Consider the following 21056-nt stretch of genomic DNA (forward strand, 5'->3'; position numbering starts at 1 on the left):
CAACCAACATTTTATCTCCTTACAGCTGTAATAAGAGAACATCCACATTATTTCAACATAAACAGCCCGTCTGCAGTGTGTCACATATTTAGACTTTGCTAAAATGAGCAGGACTGAAAAAAGACCCACCACACTTTGTGACTAAATTATGTAATGTTTAAGTAGTGATCTAATTAAAGTCAATTAGGCCTTCAAGTCAATTGTCCAGCCTTTGTTAGGCTGTGGTTGTTTGTTGCATTGGGAACAAGCCCAAGTATTCCTGAAGCCATCTCTCCAGACTAAAGCACTTGGGTTTCCTCACTTTCCATTGGAGTCTTGGAGACACATGGGCCAGTCGGCCTCTTTGTGGAAAGTTAAAAGTGACTTAAAGCACAATATATGATGATTTTACTTAATTGACATTGAACTCAAGCCTTAATCGTTCCCTGACTTTAACCAAAGTGCTGTTGTGACATAAACATAACCACAGATAGGCCCCTTGTTGTACAGAGGAACCCTGGGAGTCAGATACCGATCTTAGGATGTGTTTGTCACAGAACACAAAGGTACATCTCTACGAAACTTGGATGAGTCAAATTGGTCTTGATTGCTATTTTGGTTCCAGGAGCATGTTAGTCATAGTTTTTTTTAAGTTATAATACGGCGACACCTCTGAGCACACCATATTTGGTCAGTGGGAAGTTTTCGTCAGAGGTATCATTTAAATCGTCTCAATCAGGACTCCGCCCTCCAACTGCTACAGGTGAAACTCGAGATGGGGGGGGGGGATTATGAAGGAATTTGATAATACAAAAGTTATCATCAACTTCTCTTGGAAAAGATGCTTGTATTGTGTTTAAATGATGTGTTTTTCTGTGTGTGTGTGTGGTGCTACATGCAAAGCCATTTCATAACAATTCTTTAAATGACAGGGTTGGGGGGGAGGGGAGGGTAAACAGGTTATGTGTTTGTTGAGTTTGGGGTTGGACCTGAAGAACAGGGAGTGATGACGGTGAACTGTTTGCTTCCACAGCCCCTCCTCCTCCACAATATGTACCTGCTCTCCTCTGATTCCTCTCCCATTCAGCAAAACTCACCTGACGGACCAGAGGCTCCACTGCAGAAAAAAGACAAACAACCCCGAAGGCTTACGTCACTGCAAGACCGGAACAAATCCACGATGGTGTCTGCCGGGTTTCAAATGCTGGGCTCGGCCCTGGGGATCGTGGGCTGGATCGGTGCCATTGTTGTGTGTGCTATTCCCATGTGGAAGGTCACTGCTTTCATTGGCAGCAACATCGTCACTTCGCAGACCAGCTGGGAAGGTATTTGGATGAGCTGTGTGCACCAGAGCACAGGACAGATGCAGTGTAAGGTCTACGACTCCATGCTGGCCCTCAGCTCCGACCTACAGGCTGCCAGGGCCCTGACCATCATCGCCATCGTGGTGGGAATCTTGGCCATCCTGCTCTCTGTCGCTGGGGGGCAATGCACCAACTGTGTGGATGACCCGTCATCCAAGGCCAAGGTGGGCATTGCCGCTGGGGTCATGTTCATTGCAGCTGGGGTCCTCTGCCTCGTCCCTGTGTGCTGGACGGCCCACACCATCATCCGAAACTTCTACAACCCGCTAATGGTCAGCGCCCAGAAGAGAGAGCTGGGTGCTGCGCTCTACATTGGATGGGGGGCAGCCGCCTTGATGCTGATTGGAGGGGGGATGCTGTGCGCCAACTGCCCCAAAAAGGAGGAAGGGTACACTGCAAAGTACAAAGCTCCCAGATCTGATGTCTCAGCACCAACATCCGGAAAAGACTACGTTTGAATCTGGTCTAGAAATCAGTGAAACTGGAAAACTGTATAAAGGGACAAAAACACTGGTGCTACTGGGTTGTGAGTGTCGATCATTCAGGATGTTTCTTGTTTAAGAAGTTACTCCTCATGAGCACGTTTGAAGGAAAATAAAAGCAGGAAAGGAATCACACCCAAAGAGGAAACTCAGTTTTATATTTTAACACAGTTCATCGTATGTGTACGGCCGTAGAAACATTTTCTTGTTTGTATAAATATTTTACAACCTCTGTCTTATTCTGAAACCTTTTTTGCCATGTTTATGTGGGTTGTTTTTTATGAAGTATTTGTATGAGAATCATGATGTGATGGTTACACTGTAAATAAATATTTGTTTACAAATCTGAGATCTCTCACGCTTCCTTTCTTATTTTCACACAGCCGCTGTGTTCATCACAATTTATTCAATTAAATTTTCAATTCACTGGTCTTAAAGTGGAGCAGATAAATATTTTGCTGGAAGTCTAACATCAAACTTCTCCTATATTTATTGTTTTTTAATATAACTTCTATTTCTTACACCTGCAGAGATGTATGTTCACTTCTCACGTTCTAAAACAAAGATCCTCACCCTTGCGGCATTTGAGAAGCATCTTTTGTCTGACTTTCTTGTAGATCAGGTTTAGGTGTGGCAGAAAAAGAGGCACGATGGCTGGTCTTTGTTTAAACTGTGAGCCTACAGGCAGAAGTATTTGCACTTTGCATGGACTCGCAGGACCAATTTTTCATTTGCGAAGAGAAAATACTGAAATGCCAGGAAACAATCACATCCCTTTGATGGAATCAGGAATCTGGAATTAGGGTTTTCCTCATTTTCTCGTATTGTCAATAAAATATTTTTTCTTCTTAGAAGAGAACTTTGCTCCATTAGTGGACCGAATGATAACATCCCTTAATGTACCTACAAACCATATCTGAGATGGTTTTAATTGTTATACAAAAAAAGACCTATTCATTCTAATTAAAAACCAAGTTGTTTTTCAATTTCCAAGTCCTGATCAGCTTGAGCTGAATGCAAAGACCCAAACCCAGAGTTTTTGTTTGCTCAAGGCTTGTGATAGGGTCCCGCTCTCTCTCTCTTTGAGTTTGTGTGTGTGTGTGTGTGTGTGTGTGTGTGTGTGTGTGTGTGTGTGTGTGTGTGTGTGTGTGTGTGTGTGTGTGTGTGTGTGAGAGCACAGGTGGGATCTGGAGCCATTGTTCCCAATCTTGAAGCCTTGCTTGAGGTAACAAAGCTTGTATGTGTGGGAACAATGAGCAGAGAAAAACAAGGGTTGTGGATTTCAGGTAGCAGGCTTCTCCTTTTGTCTGGAAGCCTGGAATCTCCTCCCTGAAAGTTTGACCCACAGCAGCTGCTAGTTATCTTCTCACAGTTGGACCTCAGTGCATCAGAGCACAGCAAACACTTCCTCAAGCAGCAGCGTGTGAGACCCAACTCTTAAAGCCTTCAGTGATTTTTATACGGTCAGAATCTATTCATCTTCAAGACGTGGACATTTTTGTAACAGCATCCTCTTTTTATTCTAGTTTTCAAGCGTAGAAGTTGGGTTGTGGCTCTGCGGTCATAGCCATGGCTTCTCAAGGCCTCCAGCTGATGGGTGTACTGCTGGCCTTCATCGGCTGGCTGGGGACCATCATCACGTGCGCTCTGCCCATGTGGAGAGTCACTGCATTCGTCGGTGCCAACATCGTCACGGCTCAGGTGATCTGGGAAGGCTTGTGGATGACCTGCGTGGTGCAGAGCACGGGCCAGATGCAGTGTAAGGTGTACGACTCCATGCTGGCCCTGCCGCAAGACCTGCAGGCTGCCAGGGCCATGGTGATCATCTCTGTGATCGTCGGCATTTTCGGCGTCCTCATGGCCGTGGTTGGAGGGAAGTGCACAAACTGCATGGAGGACGAGGTGGCCAAAGCCAAAGCCTGCATTGTGTCCGGTGTGGTCTTCATCATAGCCGCCATGCTGATCATGATCCCGGTGTCGTGGTCAGCTCATGCGGTGATCAGGGACTTTTATAACCCGTTGGTGATCGCGGCTCAGAGGAGGGAGCTCGGAGCTGGCCTTTATATCGGCTGGGGCTCTGCTGGGCTGCTGCTGCTGGGGGGGGGCCTGCTGTGCAACAACTGCCCCCCAAAAGACGGGAGACCCTACATACCTGCCAAGTTCGCCCCTGCAAGAACCGTAGCTTCAAACGTGGACTATGTGTGAGTGTTTCCGCTGCAGCGGCTGCAGAAGGGGTCCCAAACTAAACTTTCTAACAACCGTGTATGTGCTTAAAAGTGTTTTTGCTAATAGCGAAGTGGTAAAAAGGAACTAAATTACATTTCACTGTGTTTAATCTGGAACAATAATGATTTTTTCTATAACTTCACTGAATATTTCACTAATTAACGTAACACAACAGCCTAAACTTCATATATTGTCAAGAAAAAGCCAGAATGACTATACGGCTGATTCCCAGGTTTGACAAGGAGGAATTTCTTCATAAATATTATTTTTCACTGTCTTTTTTAGCTTTAATGACTTGGCTTGTGACATTTCTCAGAGCCAATATTTGCATTATGAATAAATTACAATACCTGCTTTGGCTTTTGAGACTGATAAACTGATGCAATAAAGTGTAATATATACAGACGTGTTCTTTCTAACCCTAACAATTTGAATTTACTTTAAAAAAAGCTATTTTGATATGAGACGATGTTCACTTGAAATACGTTGTTATGTTGTTTTTAATGATATACAGATCACTGCCTGTCTTTGAAATGTCAGAAATAAAGAGTCTTTGAAATGTCAGAAATAAAGAGTCTTTGATTCACACCCTTCACGACGTCTTTCTCGTGTTCACTCTGCACCTGCTCTCAGCTGAAACTGCTCCTCTCACTAACCACTCGTGATGAGGCATTCAGGAATCCAGGGGAGTGGACTCGTGGGAGTTAAACGTTTTTGGTTGAGATGTTTGCCGCGTTGTAATCTACTGCCCTTCTTTTAGGACAGTTATTTACAGTTTGTGCCGTGAGTCAAGTGGACGTCACCGCCAGAGACAACGTAGCACTGCACATGCTCGGATTCATGTTGCTAAGGAACTGTCTTACATGTGCGGAGAATGGATATTTACACTTTGCCCAGAAAGAGAACATCTGCCAAGTCCTGTCAGGATGAAATATCCTAAACCTCGTTAAGGGGGTTTCTTTTTGTCTACAGACATTTTCAGTTGAAATCGGCCTGAAAAGAAAAAAACAATACACCACTGTAATTTCCCCTCCATTTTGACCAGTACTACTTACACTATGTTTGTTTGTGGGTAAAAGAATATGGATATTTTCAGAAAGTGTAAAGCATCAAAATAAAATCACTAGTTACAAAGAATGGACACCGTTAATATTAAATTTATAATGATATTTGATTAGTTGTTGGTCCAGGTGGAGCTGAAATTAACGGCTTTATATAGTCAAGTCAATTTTACTTCAATTGAGTTCAATAGCACAAATCACAGATTTACTTTGAGTGGCCTTAAAGTAAAAAACCCATAAAGTAACAAAGCATTCAATCCTTTTATAAGCTGATCATAGGTTTTGAGTATAAACATCTTATATTTACTGGTAAGTATCTCTGTCAAATAAGGAATAATAATTCAGGGGATGCATCTCAAATTTGCTTTAATTACCATAGTACTGGACTGAACATGTACTTTGTTGTATTCCATAAAATCAGGCATAATTAAAAAAAAACCTTTCTGACAAAAAAATACAGTTTATTACATGAATGTAAAAAACAAAACACATTTGACATGGTGATTACATTCGTTTTTCCTGAAGTGCTTATTTTGCTAAAAACATCAGCAGAGTCTGAATTAATATTAAAACTATTACACAAAACAATGACCGAGTCTCCAGTCCTAACTCAGTGATGCATTTATCTAACATGGCACATACCTTTGAGTCTCTGGTATCTTTCAGAAATAAAAGGCCACAGTTTGTTAGTTTTAAGAAGTTAATGACAAATGCAAATCAGACGTTGTAACAGTAACAGGTTTGCACTGTATGTACAGTCAGGCACTTTTCGACAGAAGCTACTGGCTCAGACAAATTCCTTCCCAGGTGTCGTGGATTTGGGCGGCGAGTACTTTGCTCCATTGTAGCGGTCTCCACCCGACGAGCACTGACAGCAGAGCAGAGCGCCACCGATCAGCAACAGGCCTGAAGCTCCCCAGCCCACGTACAAGCATGCACCCAGCTCTCTCCTCTGGGCATCGGGGACCAAGGGGTTGTAGAAGTCCTTAATGACAGTGTTAGCAGGCAGAGACACAGTCACCAGACACAGAGCCCCGCTCAGGATGAAGAAAACACCCGCTGCGATGGCCACTCTGTTTTTTGCTGATTTGTCCCCGACGCAGGTGGTGCACTTCCCGCCAACCACGGAAAGCAGGAGGCCAAACAGCGAGAAGAGGATGGCGATGACCACCATGGCCCGGGCTGCCTGGAGGTCAGGGGGCAGGGCCAGCAGGGAGTCGTAGACCTTGCACTGCATCTGGCCCGTACTCTGCACCACGCAGGTCATCCACAGGCCCTCCCAAATGGTCTGAGCCACCACGATGTTGTTCCCGATGAAAGCAGACACCTTCCACAGGGGCAGCATACAGATGAGTATGTTTCCTATCCATCCGAGCACCGCCAACCCGACGCCCAGAATCTGCAACCCTAGAGATGGCATTACAGTTTTTGCTAGAGTTACTTTCTTAATTGCTGTCACAGTTCTTCTCTCGAGCTGGCAACTAGAATCTCTCTGACCGTGGGGAAGTTTTATATGATCCACAGATGCCCCCTGAGAAGCCCCCTCCTCTGGGTGGGCTTTGGCTCCATTGCTCAGAGACAGTGTAAACATCCATCAGGCTGCCTTTGAGTTCAGAGGTGTCTCTGTGCAACAAAGAGGCCCTCTGGTGCCTCAGCAGAGCTCCGAGAAAGAGAAGACGCTTTCATACTGAGGTTCAGTCAAAAGGCAAAAGTTGAAAAATCTAACATAATGGAAAAGGAAGATTTATTGTAAAACATTAACTTCAAAGTCCTTCGCAAACTAGGCAGGTCACACGATAATGGATTAATAAAACCACGTCAGACGGCCAAACAGGGATTTCCAGTTAGAGGCCGACTTTTGTAGTTGCCAGAGAATGTGTAGAAAGATTGTGGAGCTGAGCAAGTATGAAAAAGAAGGAAATTCAGGATGTAGTGCTAAGCTTTACCATAACTGTCAGAATAACTAATAAACTCTACAGCTGGGATACACTTCTCCCAGTTTTAATGCTATAACACCATGTGTTAAAATGATAAACAGTTGAAATAGTTAAACTAAAAATAATAGATATATGGTAAGATATAGCTACACAAGAAATGCCAGATGAAATAGCTTAGAGGGATAAATGCTTCAATAAAAGATTATTACTTTTATACCTCTTTATATTATTTAAATTATTCATGTAAGGTTTAATGTGTAAACCCTGAAGGGCAATTTTTTATACAATCAAAAGTGATCCTCTAAAGATTTGAACTTCTAATTTCATTTATCTACAGATAAATTCAATTGCTACTCCATTGCCCTCATGCCTCTGTTTGATTCATATCACGCACACACACACACACACACAGCTGATCTCACTGACTAATAAGCACAGGTGGAGACACTTTCCTGCTCTGGTGAAGGAAACTGAAACATGGACATCAGCAGCAGTCGTCAGAACAAACTCCTTCAGAAACTTCAATGTGGAAAAAGGGAGAATGTTTAATGTGTTGTTATAAAATGTAGAATCCTGAAGTGACAATAAACTTCATCCTTTCATGTCTCATCTCTTCACATGGTTCAGGTGTCAGTGCATCAGAGACAAGTTTCCATGTTTTAGAGAAATTTACATCAATTCAACTCAAGAATTTAAATAAAATACATGAATCATTAACAATTTTTAGAACACATATGGGTTAACAAAATAAGTTAAAGAATGAAGAAAGAAAATACATTTAGATTAATAATTATAGTATTTTTATATTACATTTTTATTTCCTATTTTTTATATTTATACTTGCACAAATAAACCACAGCAAATTCCTTTTATTCCTCCTGCCTGGCAATAAAACCCAATTCTGATAGATAAAGAGGAATGTGAATTGGTAATTTAGAGATGTATTAAAATGTATTGATTACTATTTGTAAAGTATCACAATTTAGTTCAAAGTGGCAGCAAAACACTCAAACTTAAACTTCAGTTTAACTTCGACCTGTGTGTGGTTGATGACGTGTGAACCCTTGACGACCACAGGTGTTTTCAGTTTGGATAATTTGGAACAGCCAATCAGGGAACACCATGGACAGCAGGTATAAAAGCTGCAGGGGTGGAAGCCACCATTTGTATTTCATTGCTTGGCTGCCACACTGCTTCTTTACAACTTGAGACTAACATGGCGTCTGCAGGTCTTCAGATCCTTGGCATGTTCCTGGCGACCGTTGGGTTTTTGGGCGACATCATCATCTGCGCCCTGCCAATGTGGAAGGTGTCGGCGTTCATCGGGAACAACATCGTGACGGCTCAGGTGTTCTGGGAGGGCCTGTGGATGAACTGTGTGAAGCAGAGCACCGGCCAGATGCAGTGCAAGGTCTACGACTCCATGCTGGCCCTGCCCCGAGACCTGCAGGCCGCCCGGGCCCTGATCGTCATCTCCATCCTGATCTCCCTCATGGGACTCCTGCTCTCCATCGCAGGCGGGAAGTGCACCAACTGCCTTGAAGAGGAGATGGCCAAGAGCAGGGTGGCCATCACTGCGGGGGTGTTCTTCATCGTCGGTGGTGTCCTGTGCTTGGTCCCTGTGTCGTGGTCTGCCAACGAGGTCATCAGGAACTTTTACAACCCCATTATGAATAACGCGCAGAGGAGGGAGCTGGGAGCGGCGCTGTTCATCGGCTGGGGATCTGCTGGACTCCTTCTCATCGGAGGTGCACTTCTGTGCTGTCAGTGTTCGCAGCGCAAGGACAGCAGGTACTCAGCGAAATACTCTGCCCCGCGCTCAGCAGCTAGTGGAGGAGCCTACGTTTGAAATGACTGCAAGTAGTTCAGCTCTGCAGGAGACTGGACTCTTTGAAGTAAATTCTTTTTAAGTGTTAACCTTTTTATCGATGTGTTTTACTGATTTTATTTTAATAAAACTTCTTATGAACCCAAGGTTTTCTTGTTGTGTGGTGCATGACAAATGTTTTAAAATGGTGGTTCGGCCTTGACTCTTCTTGGGGTGAATCAGCCTCATCCAGTGTAAGGAGTTAATGGTCTCTTGATTTTAAATCAGCTTATTTGGGGTGTGACTGATTCAGCAACTTTTAATCCAGGATTTATTTAACTACTTAAAAGTTTGGCCAGGGTCTGTAAAACTTTCTACATGCTTGATTTATAAGTGGCTAGTCTGTAATCCAGTGACAAGTAAATTTATAATTTTCTAACTTGCTGACTAAAGTCCAGTACTTTGAAATGTATAATTTTATAGACCAAGGGCATTTTGTACCATTTGTTGAAACTTTAAGTCACTATTGCACAAATTCCATCCCATGGACACTCAAATGTGTAAGGGCTTAACTTGGTAAACTGAAATTTATTTACAACTGGTATATTTACTTTTTTCACTTTGCCTAATTGTCTGTTGGACTAATTTCTGCAGCTAAAGAGGTTCTACAAATCCTTATATTTAACTTGCATGCACTTTACTGAAGATCTGACAATGCAGCTTGGTACATAAACACTTTGAAAATGGCTCAATGCTAAAACATGGCAAGAGGCGAGGAAAATGAAAATCATGGTAAAACACAAGGTGGCGAGTAATGGTACATTCTGACCAAAAAGGCATGTGGTAACTTTTTAAAAACTTTTAGTGATGAGTTGCAGCTAAAGCTAATGTTTGAGGGACGATCACGATGGCAGCAGCTTTGGGTTGAGCAGACACGGCCTAAACAATTTGATTTCTGGTGAGTAGTATGAACTCTAACATGGGCACCTTCTGTTCTAAACTAGGAACATGTCATTAAAGGAATTGTTAACGTCCAGTCTTTATGCTAAGCTAACCAGCTCCTGGCTTTATATTTACAGAACAGATAACATCTAATACTCTAATTTTTGTCGGTATAATCAGTGTTTGATTACCAACTGTATCACACAGTTAAAGCAGCAAAGGTTTGGACAAAATCTAATTACAATAATAAAGGTTGACCGTACTAAATGTTGGTGTAACTAAAACTTTGCTTTGGGTTGAGTTTTGCTTTATTAACTTGCCAACAGCGGCTGGGCCGAGGGTTAAGCTAAAAGATATGTAATGAGTGTCTCTCCTTGCCTGGTTAACCTCGTAGCACCGGTTAGCATGATGGCTAGGCTAACATTAGCAGTTAGGTCAACACCTAGGTTGGGTCTCAGGTGGGTCCTCTTCCCCCTGATAGGACAGTTTGAAACCTGAGTTCATCTGGCTATGTGCTGATTGGCTCGACTAAGCCAGGTTTGTATCTGTCTCACTTTGTGAAACATCACTGTTGAATATGTTCCTGCACATGTTTGAACTACACAAAATATTTCTCCAGTAACAATTTTTTTCTGGATATTTACAAAGAAATTCTACTGCTACAAAACTTTTTTTACACATGTACAAAATATCTCTACAGCTCAAACGTTTTTACACATTTACAAAATATTTTGAGCTACAAATCTTTATTTCTGCATGAACAATATAATTGTACAGTTACAAATCATAAATATAGTTACTGTAAAGCATGCACAAAATATTCCTCAAATTCCAAAACTACAAATCTCTTACACATACACAAGATATTTCTACACCTACATAACTTTTTTTATAAGCGCACACAAACCCTCATTTGATCCCATAGTACACTTCCCACCACTCAGTGTTTTCTTCCAGTTTTTCTTAAGCTCTGTACAGTTAAGATGCTTTATACAGAAACTGTTAGACGTTGAAATAGTTAAAATGTTAGTTTCAGTCCATTGAAAGTTGAAAATTCAAAGCCTTAAGCTTTGGATCACAAAGCAGCTCTTCTCACATGAGGGCTTTTGTTAACAGCTTTCGTCTCCTGTTCATTCACAGCGAGCAGTAATCAGGACAAGCAGGAAACCTGATCTGCAAACTAACCAGTCCCCTCCCTGTTTCTCTTCCTTCTCATACCTGCAGCGCAAAACAGCAAAACACAACCAGCTGCTTTTACAACCGAGGCAAAACTTTTGGTCCAAAGGATTTTCTGCTCGACTGAACTGCTCAGCTGTGGGTTTGTTTTGTGTCTTTGACATTGTGGTTAATTTAAAATTCATGCCTTGGATTTGTTTTCTGGCAACATGCGCACACAGCTTGTTGGTTTGTGTTTGGCAATCATCGGCTTCCTCGGCACTATCCTCATCTGCTGCCTGCCCATGTGGAAGGTGACAGCCTTTGTTGGGGCAAACATCATCACCTCTCAGGTGTTCTGGGAAGGTTTGTGGATGAACTGTGTGATCCAGAGCACCGGACACTTGCAGTGTAAAGCCTATGACTCCGTTCTGGCTCTACCACAGGGACTGCAGGCCTCCAGGGCTCTGATCTGTGTGTCCATCGCTGTCAGCGTGGTGGCCATTGGGCTCACCGTGGTCGGGGCGCGCTTCACCAACTTCTATCGTGACGACTGGCGGAACAAAGCCAACATTGGCACATCTGGGGGTGTGGTCTTCATAATAGCAGGGCTCCTGTGTCTAATCCCTGTCAGCTGGACAGCCCACAGCATCATCACAGGTTTCTACAACCCACTGGCCACCAGTGAGAGGAGGGGGGAGCTCGGGGCCTCCATATATGTGGGCTGGGTGTCTGGAGCTCTGCTCGTCATTGGAGGAGGAATATTGTGCAGCACGTTCAGGTGCTGAGGAGGAGAAGAAGAAGAGAGAAGAATGAAGAAAATGATCAAATACACACTGTAAACATGTACAGTTATGTGTTCACTGTGATGGACATTGTTTGATTTTTCAAAATGTTCGACCTTTAGTTTAAAATTTGTGTAAAATGATAAATGTGAATTCAAATTCTGTTGGTTTATGTTGAAGGAAAATGTCTAGTTAAGCTAATAGTTGTATAATGTGACACTGTGGGAACTGATAACTAAACAAATCAACTCAGATATATGAGTTTATGTGACTTGTTTATGTTGCACAAATGAATGCTGCAAGAATAGTCACTTATTACACACTCCCACACACAGTTGTATATCTTTGTATTACTTTGTATATTTGTATTTTTAAACAGACGGAGAAATAGAATAAAATGGAAGTGAGAGAAAAATGTGTTGGTCATTTTAATTTGTATAAAAGCCTGAAAAACCTGATATGGATCTGGCTCCGAGCTATTTGATTACACACAAACCTCCTTTGTTCAGTTCACTTTTGCATATCCTTGTTGAACTTTGTGTCGTCTGATGTCTTAACGAAAAACAACTTTGAATTTAATCAAAGTCTCAGTTTAAACAGGACTTTAACAAGAGAGATGCAATCACATATTTCTTTTCTCTGACAACCTACCAAGAATATCAAAAGTAATAATTCACTGCGGATATTTAATTTGTTGTTGCTCTGCTGCTGTGTAAGTGTGTATTGTTAAAATGGGAGGCAGAGCAGTCAGATCTCTAATAGTTCAATGTGAGGGAGAATAACAATCCTCTTGATGGTGGAAACAAAACAATGAATCAGAGACATAAAGAGAAACCTTTAAATGTTAGGGTTATCTTGAAATTAGTGGGGTGAGGGGTATTCAGCTGCAACGTGCAACTTCACCACCAGATGTCACTAAATTCTACACCCTGAACCTTTAAATTAGGCAAAGCTAAATACAGACTCAGATGAAATTACATGATATTACCACATTAAATCAAAAACTTTGGGGCCCTTGAGAAAGTTTTCTAAAGCAGTTGCACATTCAAAGTCACAGGCTGCTGCTATATGAAGGTCCAGCTGCTGATAAACACACATCTGCATTTTTCTACTTTCAATATGTGTGAATGTTGTTGTTTGGCCTCTCAATGGACAGAGAAACAAATCCTGTTTTCATGTTGTATATGCTTTTATTGTTTTGGTAATTTTCATTGTGAATTTGTGACTTCTTATCTATAAATTTAAAATTTGTAAATAAAGCTCCTGACAGATTTCTGAATCAGCAAATTTCCGTAGAATATCTTATGTTTCCAGGTGTTGCTCTCTGTGACATCCTGAGCCTGGTTTCAGTCACGAGCAAACATCTCAATCTACAAACTGTCTGGGCCTCCTCCCCTACAGATCCCAACCTTCCTCCTGCACGCTGTCATGTTTGATATCATGAGATCAAACAGCCCCAGGATGTTTACTCGTGCATCGAGTGGGAGAGAGAGCTCGTAACTCGAGTGCGTGACTATAACCCCCTGAACACAGCTCAGAGTGTGATGGGAAGAGCTGTATAATCAGCCTCTGGGGACACAACCAGGATCTGAGCAGGGGACTTTAATCCGTCAGATCAGGGACAACCAGACGAGGGGACGGGCTTATTCAAGAGAATGAAGCCAAAATAAATATTGTGAAGATAATGTGACACAACAATGAATATAATTAAATTTATTGTAGGGTTAAATAAATCTATCAATCATATTCTATTTGTATAACCCACAATAACAAGGTGGAACATCGAAATAACAATATTTGAAAGATTCATGAGAAAAGAGTGTCTCAGATAAAAGGATCAATTTAAACATTGATACATTTATCTTTGCACCTATAAAGTATTAATACAAAAGAGAGAAGTTTGACCTGGGATGGGAATGAAGCCGATAACCTATTCCAGAGGCTGAGTGAAATAATAAATCACGACTGGATGGATTTTCTTCCGAAGTGAATCAAAATAAAGTAGAAAATGATGTTTCATATAATTAGTGTCATCCAAGCAAATACCCACAGTAATAAGACTTTTTTTGATTTTACAGAAGAACCATGTTTGTAAGAGAAAGAGTTTTTCTTCCTGTGTGCGTCTGTGAAACTCTGCAGTTGTGAAGCAATCTGGTCTGGTGAGATGACTTCACAAACCAGTTTCAGTTCAGAGGCCGCGCCACAAAACTCCTCCTCTGACTTGTGAAGAAAACCTGTAAGTGAGCTGCAGTCTGCTTCCCCCATGAATGGACAATAAATACCACCACCTGCTCCTTCGTCTCCCTCACTCGTAAATAAGCCCCGTCTCTCTGCAGCTCCGGCCTGTTTGGAGAGATCGACGGAAGCCTCAGCATGGTGTCTTCTGGAAGACAGATCCTGGGCATGGCCTTGGCCTTTATCGGCTTTATATTGAGCATCGTCATCTGCGCTCTCCCCACGTGGAAAGTAACGGCGTTCATTGGCGCCAACATCGTCACTTCCCAGGTGATCTGGGAAGGATTGTGGATGAACTGTGTGACGCAGAGCACAGGCCAGATGCAGTGCAAGATCTATGACTCTCTCCTGGCCTTGCCCCGAGACCTGCAGGCTGCCAGAGCACTCGTCATCCTCGCCATCATCATCGGGGTCTTTGGGATCCTTCTGTCGGTGGTCGGGGGCAAGTGCACCAAGTTTGTGTCGGAGGAAAGGGAAAAGAGCAAAGTGGCCATCGCTGCTGGGATCCTCTTCATCATCGCTGGGGTCTTGGTGCTTATCCCCGTCTGCTGGACCGCGCACACCGTCATTCGGGATTTCTACAACCCCCTCCTCATCGACGCTCAGAGGAGGGAACTGGGGGCCTCGCTCTACATCGGCTGGGCCTCTGCAGGGCTGCTGTTCCTGGGTGGGGGCCTCCTCTGCAGCTCCTGTCCCCCCAGAGATGAAAACGAGTACGACGTGAAGTACGCCAAGGCTCGCTCTGTGGACAGCAGCAAGGCCTACGTCTAGATCGTCAGCAGGAGATAAGACAGAGAATCAATGGACCTTTCACCTCCTGTTTGTCTCATGAGGAAGAGCCAAGTTCCACCATTTAGAACATAGCTTGGAGCTTTTGCAGTATGTAACTTAAAAACGTAAACTTTCTTAAAAACCGTGCACATTGTAAAATGTGTAGTTTGGGATTTTGAGATTATTCAATGTTTTTCTATTTTACGGTTTATTTTGGACATTTTCGTACAGATTTACTTATATTATTGGTTTATGTTGTTTATCAGTCCCACACATGTTCTCTATGACACGTGAGGTTCAGAACACGTGTTAAAAACTGCATTACTGTGTATTTACATGTGAAATCTACGAGTGCTGTTACTGAGCCTGACACTCTGGATCCTCTTCCTCCATCAAACCAACTGAATATTGATGATGAGGAGACTGATTCACGTGATTTTCTGCCGTTTTCTCCAGATTTTGTTTGTTTGCTGTTGTCATGTGAATTGTTGCACTGTTGTAGATCATCTTGAGATTACGTTTTCCAGTGAGAGGAACAGTTATAGTGACAAATGCCAAGAATCAGGTTTTTCGAGTGTACTTGGAAGAATCCTTACTAACAGGCTGTGTGACAACGTGTTCATCCTGCTGAAGAAACTGTCACTCTGAATGATAAACAGTGTTTGTGTATATGTATTATTCCCTCTTATTTATCTCTACAAGACGAAAATCACCTTTTCCAGATATAAATGTAACACCTAACATGAAGTCACCATATTTTTGTGTTCAAGTTTAATAAATAGTTCATTACAAAGTATAAAGAGGTTGTGATTGGTTTTAAGTGTTTGTTGATGTGTTATTGACAATTATATCTCTTGTATAAACCCATAAGTGAAGGTTGGAAATGAAAATAAATTAAAAAACTAATTCAAACAATTTAAATAAAGATAAAATACAATATGGAAAAATATGCTTTCTTGGAGAGATTATACTTCCTTCTAAATCTCTAAACAATTACATCATAGTGTAGTTGTGTCTGAATTCATGTGAAAATATTAAAACATATATAAAACTGACTTATTTAACAGACTCTTTGTGGTTGTAGGTTGACTATACTACTACTACTAATAATAATAATAATAATTAATAATAATAATAATAATAATAGTTTCGAATATCCCACTATTAGGCCAAAATATTCGTTTTATGTAATGCGTAAAACAGAAAAGAATGACACCAAAAACTATCCCCCGAAGCTACAAGGACGGCAAGATTAAAGATTACTTTGAGCCTGATTAAGGTTTGGTAGTTTGTGCGTGTGTGTGTGTGTAAGTGCGTGTTTGTGTGTGTGTGTTTGTGGGGCGAGGGTTTTGCATGTTTGAAACAGGTTTTTCTGCCCCGTGGATACTGCTAGAATGAAACTGGTTTATTGTGTTCCACATTTCTCTCCTTTATTTTGTTACAGAAACACATTCTCCACAAACACAAACACACACACACACACACACACACACACACACACACACACACACACACACACACACACACACTCACTGAGCACTGACCTCACTTGTATTTATCTTTGAAACATATTACAACTCTCTTCATCACTTTCGGCTCAGTTCAGCGTTTCAGCAGAGAGGTGGTTTGTGACGGGATCAAGACACGAGAGCGAAACATATAAATGTATAAATGTGTAAAGCTCTTTGTTATTGCTCCTCCTGCTTTGTCCAGTGCTTGTTGCTTCCAAAAATAATCTCTTGAAACAAAGGTAACAAGGGGCGGGAAGAGATGATGTCACGGCTTCACAGCTCGTGCCCTCCTCCTTTTTTTTGTCTGACAACCTCCTCCCCTTCCTCTTCCCTGTAGTCTAGGTGGCGCATCTACACCTGTGGCCAGAAGCACGCAGGCAGCCGCTCAGGTGACAGAAGAGACAGAGCATTCTCAGGTAGGAGAATAAAGAGAGGAGGGAGAGGAGGAGAGGGGGAGGACAGTAGTCAGGGGTGTGAAGGGGGAGGGACAGTAGAGTGTAAACAAATGAACTGAGGCAGGACTGAGACACACCTGGAGTCAAGTAACGCTGGTGGACACTGCGCTGACAAGAGAAAGAGTCAGAGAGACGTGGAGATGGAGGCGAATGAAAACCGCAACATCACAGGTTGACAAAGAGAAACTCAGAAGAAGATACGAGAGAGAAGAGAAGTGACCAGTGAGACCGGGAGTGGAAGCAAGAGTCAAAACATCTGTGAGGATTATTTCTCCAGCAGCTCCAGAGATCTTCCCGCCTCCTCAACAACATGGCGTCCATGGGGATGCAGATGCTGGCCGCTGCCCTCTGCCTCCTGGGTTGGGCGGGGGTCATCATCAGCTGCTTACTGCCCTTGTGGAGGGTCACCGCCTTCGTGGGCAGCACCATTGTCACCTCCCAGACCATCTGGGAGGGCATCTGGATGACCTGTGTGGTCCAGAGCACGGGGCAGATCCAGTGCAAGCCGTACGAGTCCCTCCTCGCTCTCAGCTCTGACCTGCAAGCCGCCAGGGCCCTCACCGTGCTCGCCATCGTCACAGGCGGTGCAGGCCTCATACTGGCCTTCATTGGAGGGAAGTGCACTCGCTTCTTGGATGAAGAAGGTGGCGGCATTAAGGGCAAGGTGGCCGTGGCGGCAGGGGGAGTGTTGATCGCCACAGGGCTTCTGTGTTTGATTCCCACGTCTTGGGCGGCTGGGGCCGTGGTGAAGAAGTTCTACAGCGCCTCCATAGATGCTCAGCGGCGGGAGATTGGAGCCTGTATCTACATCGGCTGGGGGGCGTCCATCCTGCTCATTCTTGGAGGGGGTTTGTTCATAAGCTCAGCGTGCCCCCTCAAACCCAGTGACACAGACAAGAGCCCCTCAGTCCGCTACCTGGTGGTCCGCTCCTCCAACGGGTCCGGCAAGGCGGGTCCTCATCCCAACATTGTGCCGTCAGCGAAGGCCCAGCCCGTCGCAGCAGCGTTTCCCCGCTCCCAAAGCTACGAGGGGGCGTCCACAAAGTCTCAGCTGTACAAGAGGCCTCCCTGGGAAGACGGGCCTGAGCATGGCTCCAGGCACGAGTCCGAAAGATCCGGGGCGCCATCAACCAAATCTCAGATGAAGAGGCCGGGATCGACAAAATCTGAAGAGAGCGAAGCGCTGTCGACGAAGTCTCAGCTGAAACGAGCTGAACTGGACGAGACTTTATCGGCGAAGAGTGACAATCCGGATGAATCCTCAAATCCAGCAAGAACATACCTATGAACTGAATTACGTTTATACACAATGCAACTATGTTTTCTGTACTAAGAGTGATTTAGATGTTCACCTGTTACACTGACGTTAGGTAGTTGATGAGGTAGAATCGTCTTTGTCCTTCATCATGTTGCTTTGATTGAAGTGAAAAAAGGGAAAAGTGCTGGACAGCGTTCACCAACAGGTCACGTGCACCAAACCGGAACTAAAACAGGCTGGAGTGAAGTTACATTTGTCTTATTGTTAGAAAACAAGCTGCGTGAATTTATAATTACCGGCATCGATGTTGACGTGTGAAGTTTGAAAAGTTAACAGATTTTATCTCACTCCTTAAATGCACTTGAAGAAAGATATATCCATCTGTATACATATTTTTACCTCAGATATTTAGCTTGTTTGTTTCTGTTTGACCTTACGCAACCTGAATGCAACTTTATCAATGAAGCAGCAACATGTTTAAGTCAACTTTGCATCAAGGATTTTTTAATTGTTAGCATCGATGTCTGTGCTCAGTTGATGAGCGACACCTCGATGACAGACTCCACTGGTTGCAAATGAAGTTTGATTTAACATCAGCGGTAACATTTTTATTATTCATGTGAGTTTTTTTTGTAAAGATTCAGATGTGATACTTTTTGGTGTGAAATGTGATATCATGTTTTATTTTGTATGTTTACTTTTCAATAAACGACTGCAACGTGATCAGGTTGAGTCACAGCCCTTTTTATTTTTAACTACATGTATATGCAAACATTACAGATCCCCCTCTGGACTCTCAGTCCACTTCCTGGCTATTAAAATCCACAGGACTAACAGGTTTGACAGAGAGTGCACTCACAGAGGAGCTGTTCAGTGTTGGAGGAGGGAGGGAACCATGTGTTTGGAAAGAATTAAACATAGGTTTCAGTGAGAAGATGTCGCAGCATCACTATTGAGTCATTATCCAACGCTGGAGGTCATCAAAATGCAAAATACATTGTCCATTGTGAGGTAGATACATGACTGTAAAATATAAAAACTAAAGGAAAGACAAAATTAAAAGAATAGAAGATACAATATATATATATATTGTGTATTGAGTAAAATAATCAAATAAGAAATGTTTGATGACTGACACTGGGTAAAGCATTTGACTACACTGATACCTTTGCTTATCTGGTAGTTTTGAGAGACACTTCCATCTTGTGGTCAGAGATGGATCTGTCTCGATGGTTTTCAGTCTGATCAGGAGCTGCAGGTTTGTCTCCATCCTTCATCATTCTTCTGGATGACGAGCTTCATCCTTGCAAACCTTGTGCAGAGCGAACGCACAAAGTGAAGTCTGCTAATACAAAGTATAATGCATCATTCACTCTTAGATTTTTAGAAAAGGGCCTGTAACTCTCAGGTTTATAATGATCCCTTCATCATCTGTAGGTGCATCATTCATGTCTCCAGCTACTAGACACACAAACTGGGTATTTTGAAGTTGAAATGTTTTGATTTTGTCTGCTTAGTGTAAAGAACACACACACACACACACACACACACACATCGTGTAGCAGTTTTCAGACATTTACAAAATACAAAATAGTTATAAAATAAAAAATGCTCCTAATTCTCCTTTGTTTTTTCAATATACATTTTTGAAAGCATGCATCCATTTGGCTCGTAAATTAGTTGCTTGAGGTAGTAAATTAAAAACATTCTCATGCTGGATGTTGATAATTTAACTGTTGCAATTGAAGTTAAAACATTTCGTCTTAAATGATAGTATTTGTTTTTAAAATAAGTCTGAGTAATGCACTTTTGTGGCAGTTAACCTGTAGATTATATTTCTGCAGCATGATTGATTGTTAAGGACGTAAACTAGGTTGTCAAGTTTTTACCCTTTTCTCCAAGTGACCAAACCTGCTGGTCAGGATCCAGTTTTTCCGCAGTGTAACTTAATATGTACTTTGATGCATATTCAGGTGCAGGTTTTGAGTTTCTACAAAAGTTTTTCAGTAAAGATGAAATACTTGGAGGATGTGGTAGTTTGCTCTGTATTTGATATAACTGCATTTTACGGACACACGATAGGAAGCAAGAAGGATTTTATAATCATCAATGAGACAAACGGAAGATATCGACACAAACAGCAGGACAACATCAGCGACACAGACAAACACAGACATGTACAATCAATGCAGTTATGAAATGACAAAATAACTTGAGGTTAAAAATCATATGAACTTGCATCATTTTTTTTATCACTTCAAAACAAACCCACAACATGTCTTCAGATGCGAGTTGAATCCCATTATAGAACAAGAAAACAAACATTATTTACAAGTTCCCAACAAAGATAAACCTCAAGAACACGTGTGATGTTATTAAAAGATTTATAGCACAAATAAATATGTTTAAAGATGCAAACTGCAGAACAATGTGTTGTTGGAAAGAAAAAAACATTTCTACTTGAACGTCCCACACAAAACAGAAGCCGTACTGAATGATAACCCAGTCATGAGGGAAATGATGAACCAATCAGTGATCGATGTTTAGTCCAGAGCGACGTCAGTCTCCAAATAAACAAACACGTGGAATCTCTGGCCGAAACATTTGGTGACCAGCCGCTCCCTTTTTAAGAATGTGATGAGTGAGTTTCGTAGAGGAAAGGTTCACTCACATCTTTATGAAACCACACACACACTCTACTGGCAGAAATATGGAACATGCGAATTACTGGTATCCAAGTTAAATCAAATCGCCTGTTCAAAAAAAGGTCAAACAAATAATGGATACCATAGTGTTAATCTCAGGGGAAAAACAACGAGATCCTATCTGCACTGATTGTCTCCAACTCAAACCCTGAGTAGAAAAAAAGCAGAAGAAAATAAGGCAGCCGTCAATCTGAAACTTAAAGAAACTGTGAAGCTGAGACACAAGAGCAAGATATCAAATAAAACCTCAGCAACTCAAATCACAACCGTAAAAAATAAAGTTCAAGGCACATCAACATTCTAGAGTACAAAAAAATAAAAACTTGAAATGGCAGAGCTCAAGCTTGTAATAGTATATTACACTTATGTTAACTACCATGAAG

The 21056-nt window shown here is 42.3% G+C and overlaps 7 protein-coding genes and 1 long non-coding RNA gene across 8 annotated transcripts; 7 read left to right on the top strand and 1 right to left on the bottom strand.

Annotated features, from left to right (window-relative positions):
• Positions 1-1047: 1047 nt before the first annotated feature.
• cldnb (claudin b) lies at positions 1048-2174 on the top strand. Its single transcript, XM_034607120.1, has one exon. It carries the CDS (start codon positions 1160-1162, stop codon positions 1799-1801), a length of 642 nt encoding a protein of 213 aa, XP_034463011.1. The 5' UTR covers positions 1048-1159; the 3' UTR covers positions 1802-2174.
• Positions 2175-3196: 1022 nt separating this feature from the next.
• On the top strand, positions 3197-4030 carry LOC117774318 (claudin-4-like). Its single transcript, XM_034606653.1, has one exon. The coding sequence runs from the start codon at positions 3395-3397 to the stop codon at positions 4028-4030; it is 636 nt and encodes a 211-aa protein (XP_034462544.1). The 5' UTR covers positions 3197-3394.
• LOC117774323 lies at positions 3301-15518 on the top strand. The gene is made up of 3 exons (XR_004616051.1): positions 3301-3313; positions 4456-4457; positions 15247-15518. It is a non-coding gene; the product is annotated as an uncharacterized LOC117774323 (long non-coding RNA).
• On the bottom strand, positions 5465-6580 carry LOC117774320 (claudin-4-like). The gene has a single exon (XM_034606655.1). It carries the CDS (start codon positions 6530-6532, stop codon positions 5900-5902), a length of 633 nt encoding a protein of 210 aa, XP_034462546.1. The 5' UTR covers positions 6533-6580; the 3' UTR covers positions 5465-5899.
• LOC117774321 (claudin-like protein ZF-A89) lies at positions 8216-9025 on the top strand. Its single transcript, XM_034606656.1, has one exon. The coding sequence runs from the start codon at positions 8266-8268 to the stop codon at positions 8896-8898; it is 633 nt and encodes a 210-aa protein (XP_034462547.1). The 5' UTR covers positions 8216-8265; the 3' UTR covers positions 8899-9025.
• LOC117774322 (claudin-4-like) lies at positions 11149-12304 on the top strand. The gene has a single exon (XM_034606657.1). It carries the CDS (start codon positions 11184-11186, stop codon positions 11739-11741), a length of 558 nt encoding a protein of 185 aa, XP_034462548.1. The 5' UTR covers positions 11149-11183; the 3' UTR covers positions 11742-12304.
• On the top strand, positions 14039-15197 carry LOC117774319 (claudin-4-like). The gene has a single exon (XM_034606654.1). It carries the CDS (start codon positions 14112-14114, stop codon positions 14742-14744), a length of 633 nt encoding a protein of 210 aa, XP_034462545.1. The 5' UTR covers positions 14039-14111; the 3' UTR covers positions 14745-15197.
• A 1115-nt stretch (positions 15519-16633) lies between the features above and the next one.
• Positions 16634-18691, top strand: LOC117774256 (claudin-4-like). The gene has a single exon (XM_034606521.1). It carries the CDS (start codon positions 17021-17023, stop codon positions 17996-17998), a length of 978 nt encoding a protein of 325 aa, XP_034462412.1. The 5' UTR covers positions 16634-17020; the 3' UTR covers positions 17999-18691.
• Positions 18692-21056: the final 2365 nt, after the last annotated feature.

The sequence above is a fragment of the Hippoglossus hippoglossus genome, chromosome 14, assembly GCF_009819705.1.
Source record: "Hippoglossus hippoglossus isolate fHipHip1 chromosome 14, fHipHip1.pri, whole genome shotgun sequence".
NCBI classification, from domain to species: domain Eukaryota; kingdom Metazoa; phylum Chordata; class Actinopteri; order Pleuronectiformes; family Pleuronectidae; genus Hippoglossus; species Hippoglossus hippoglossus.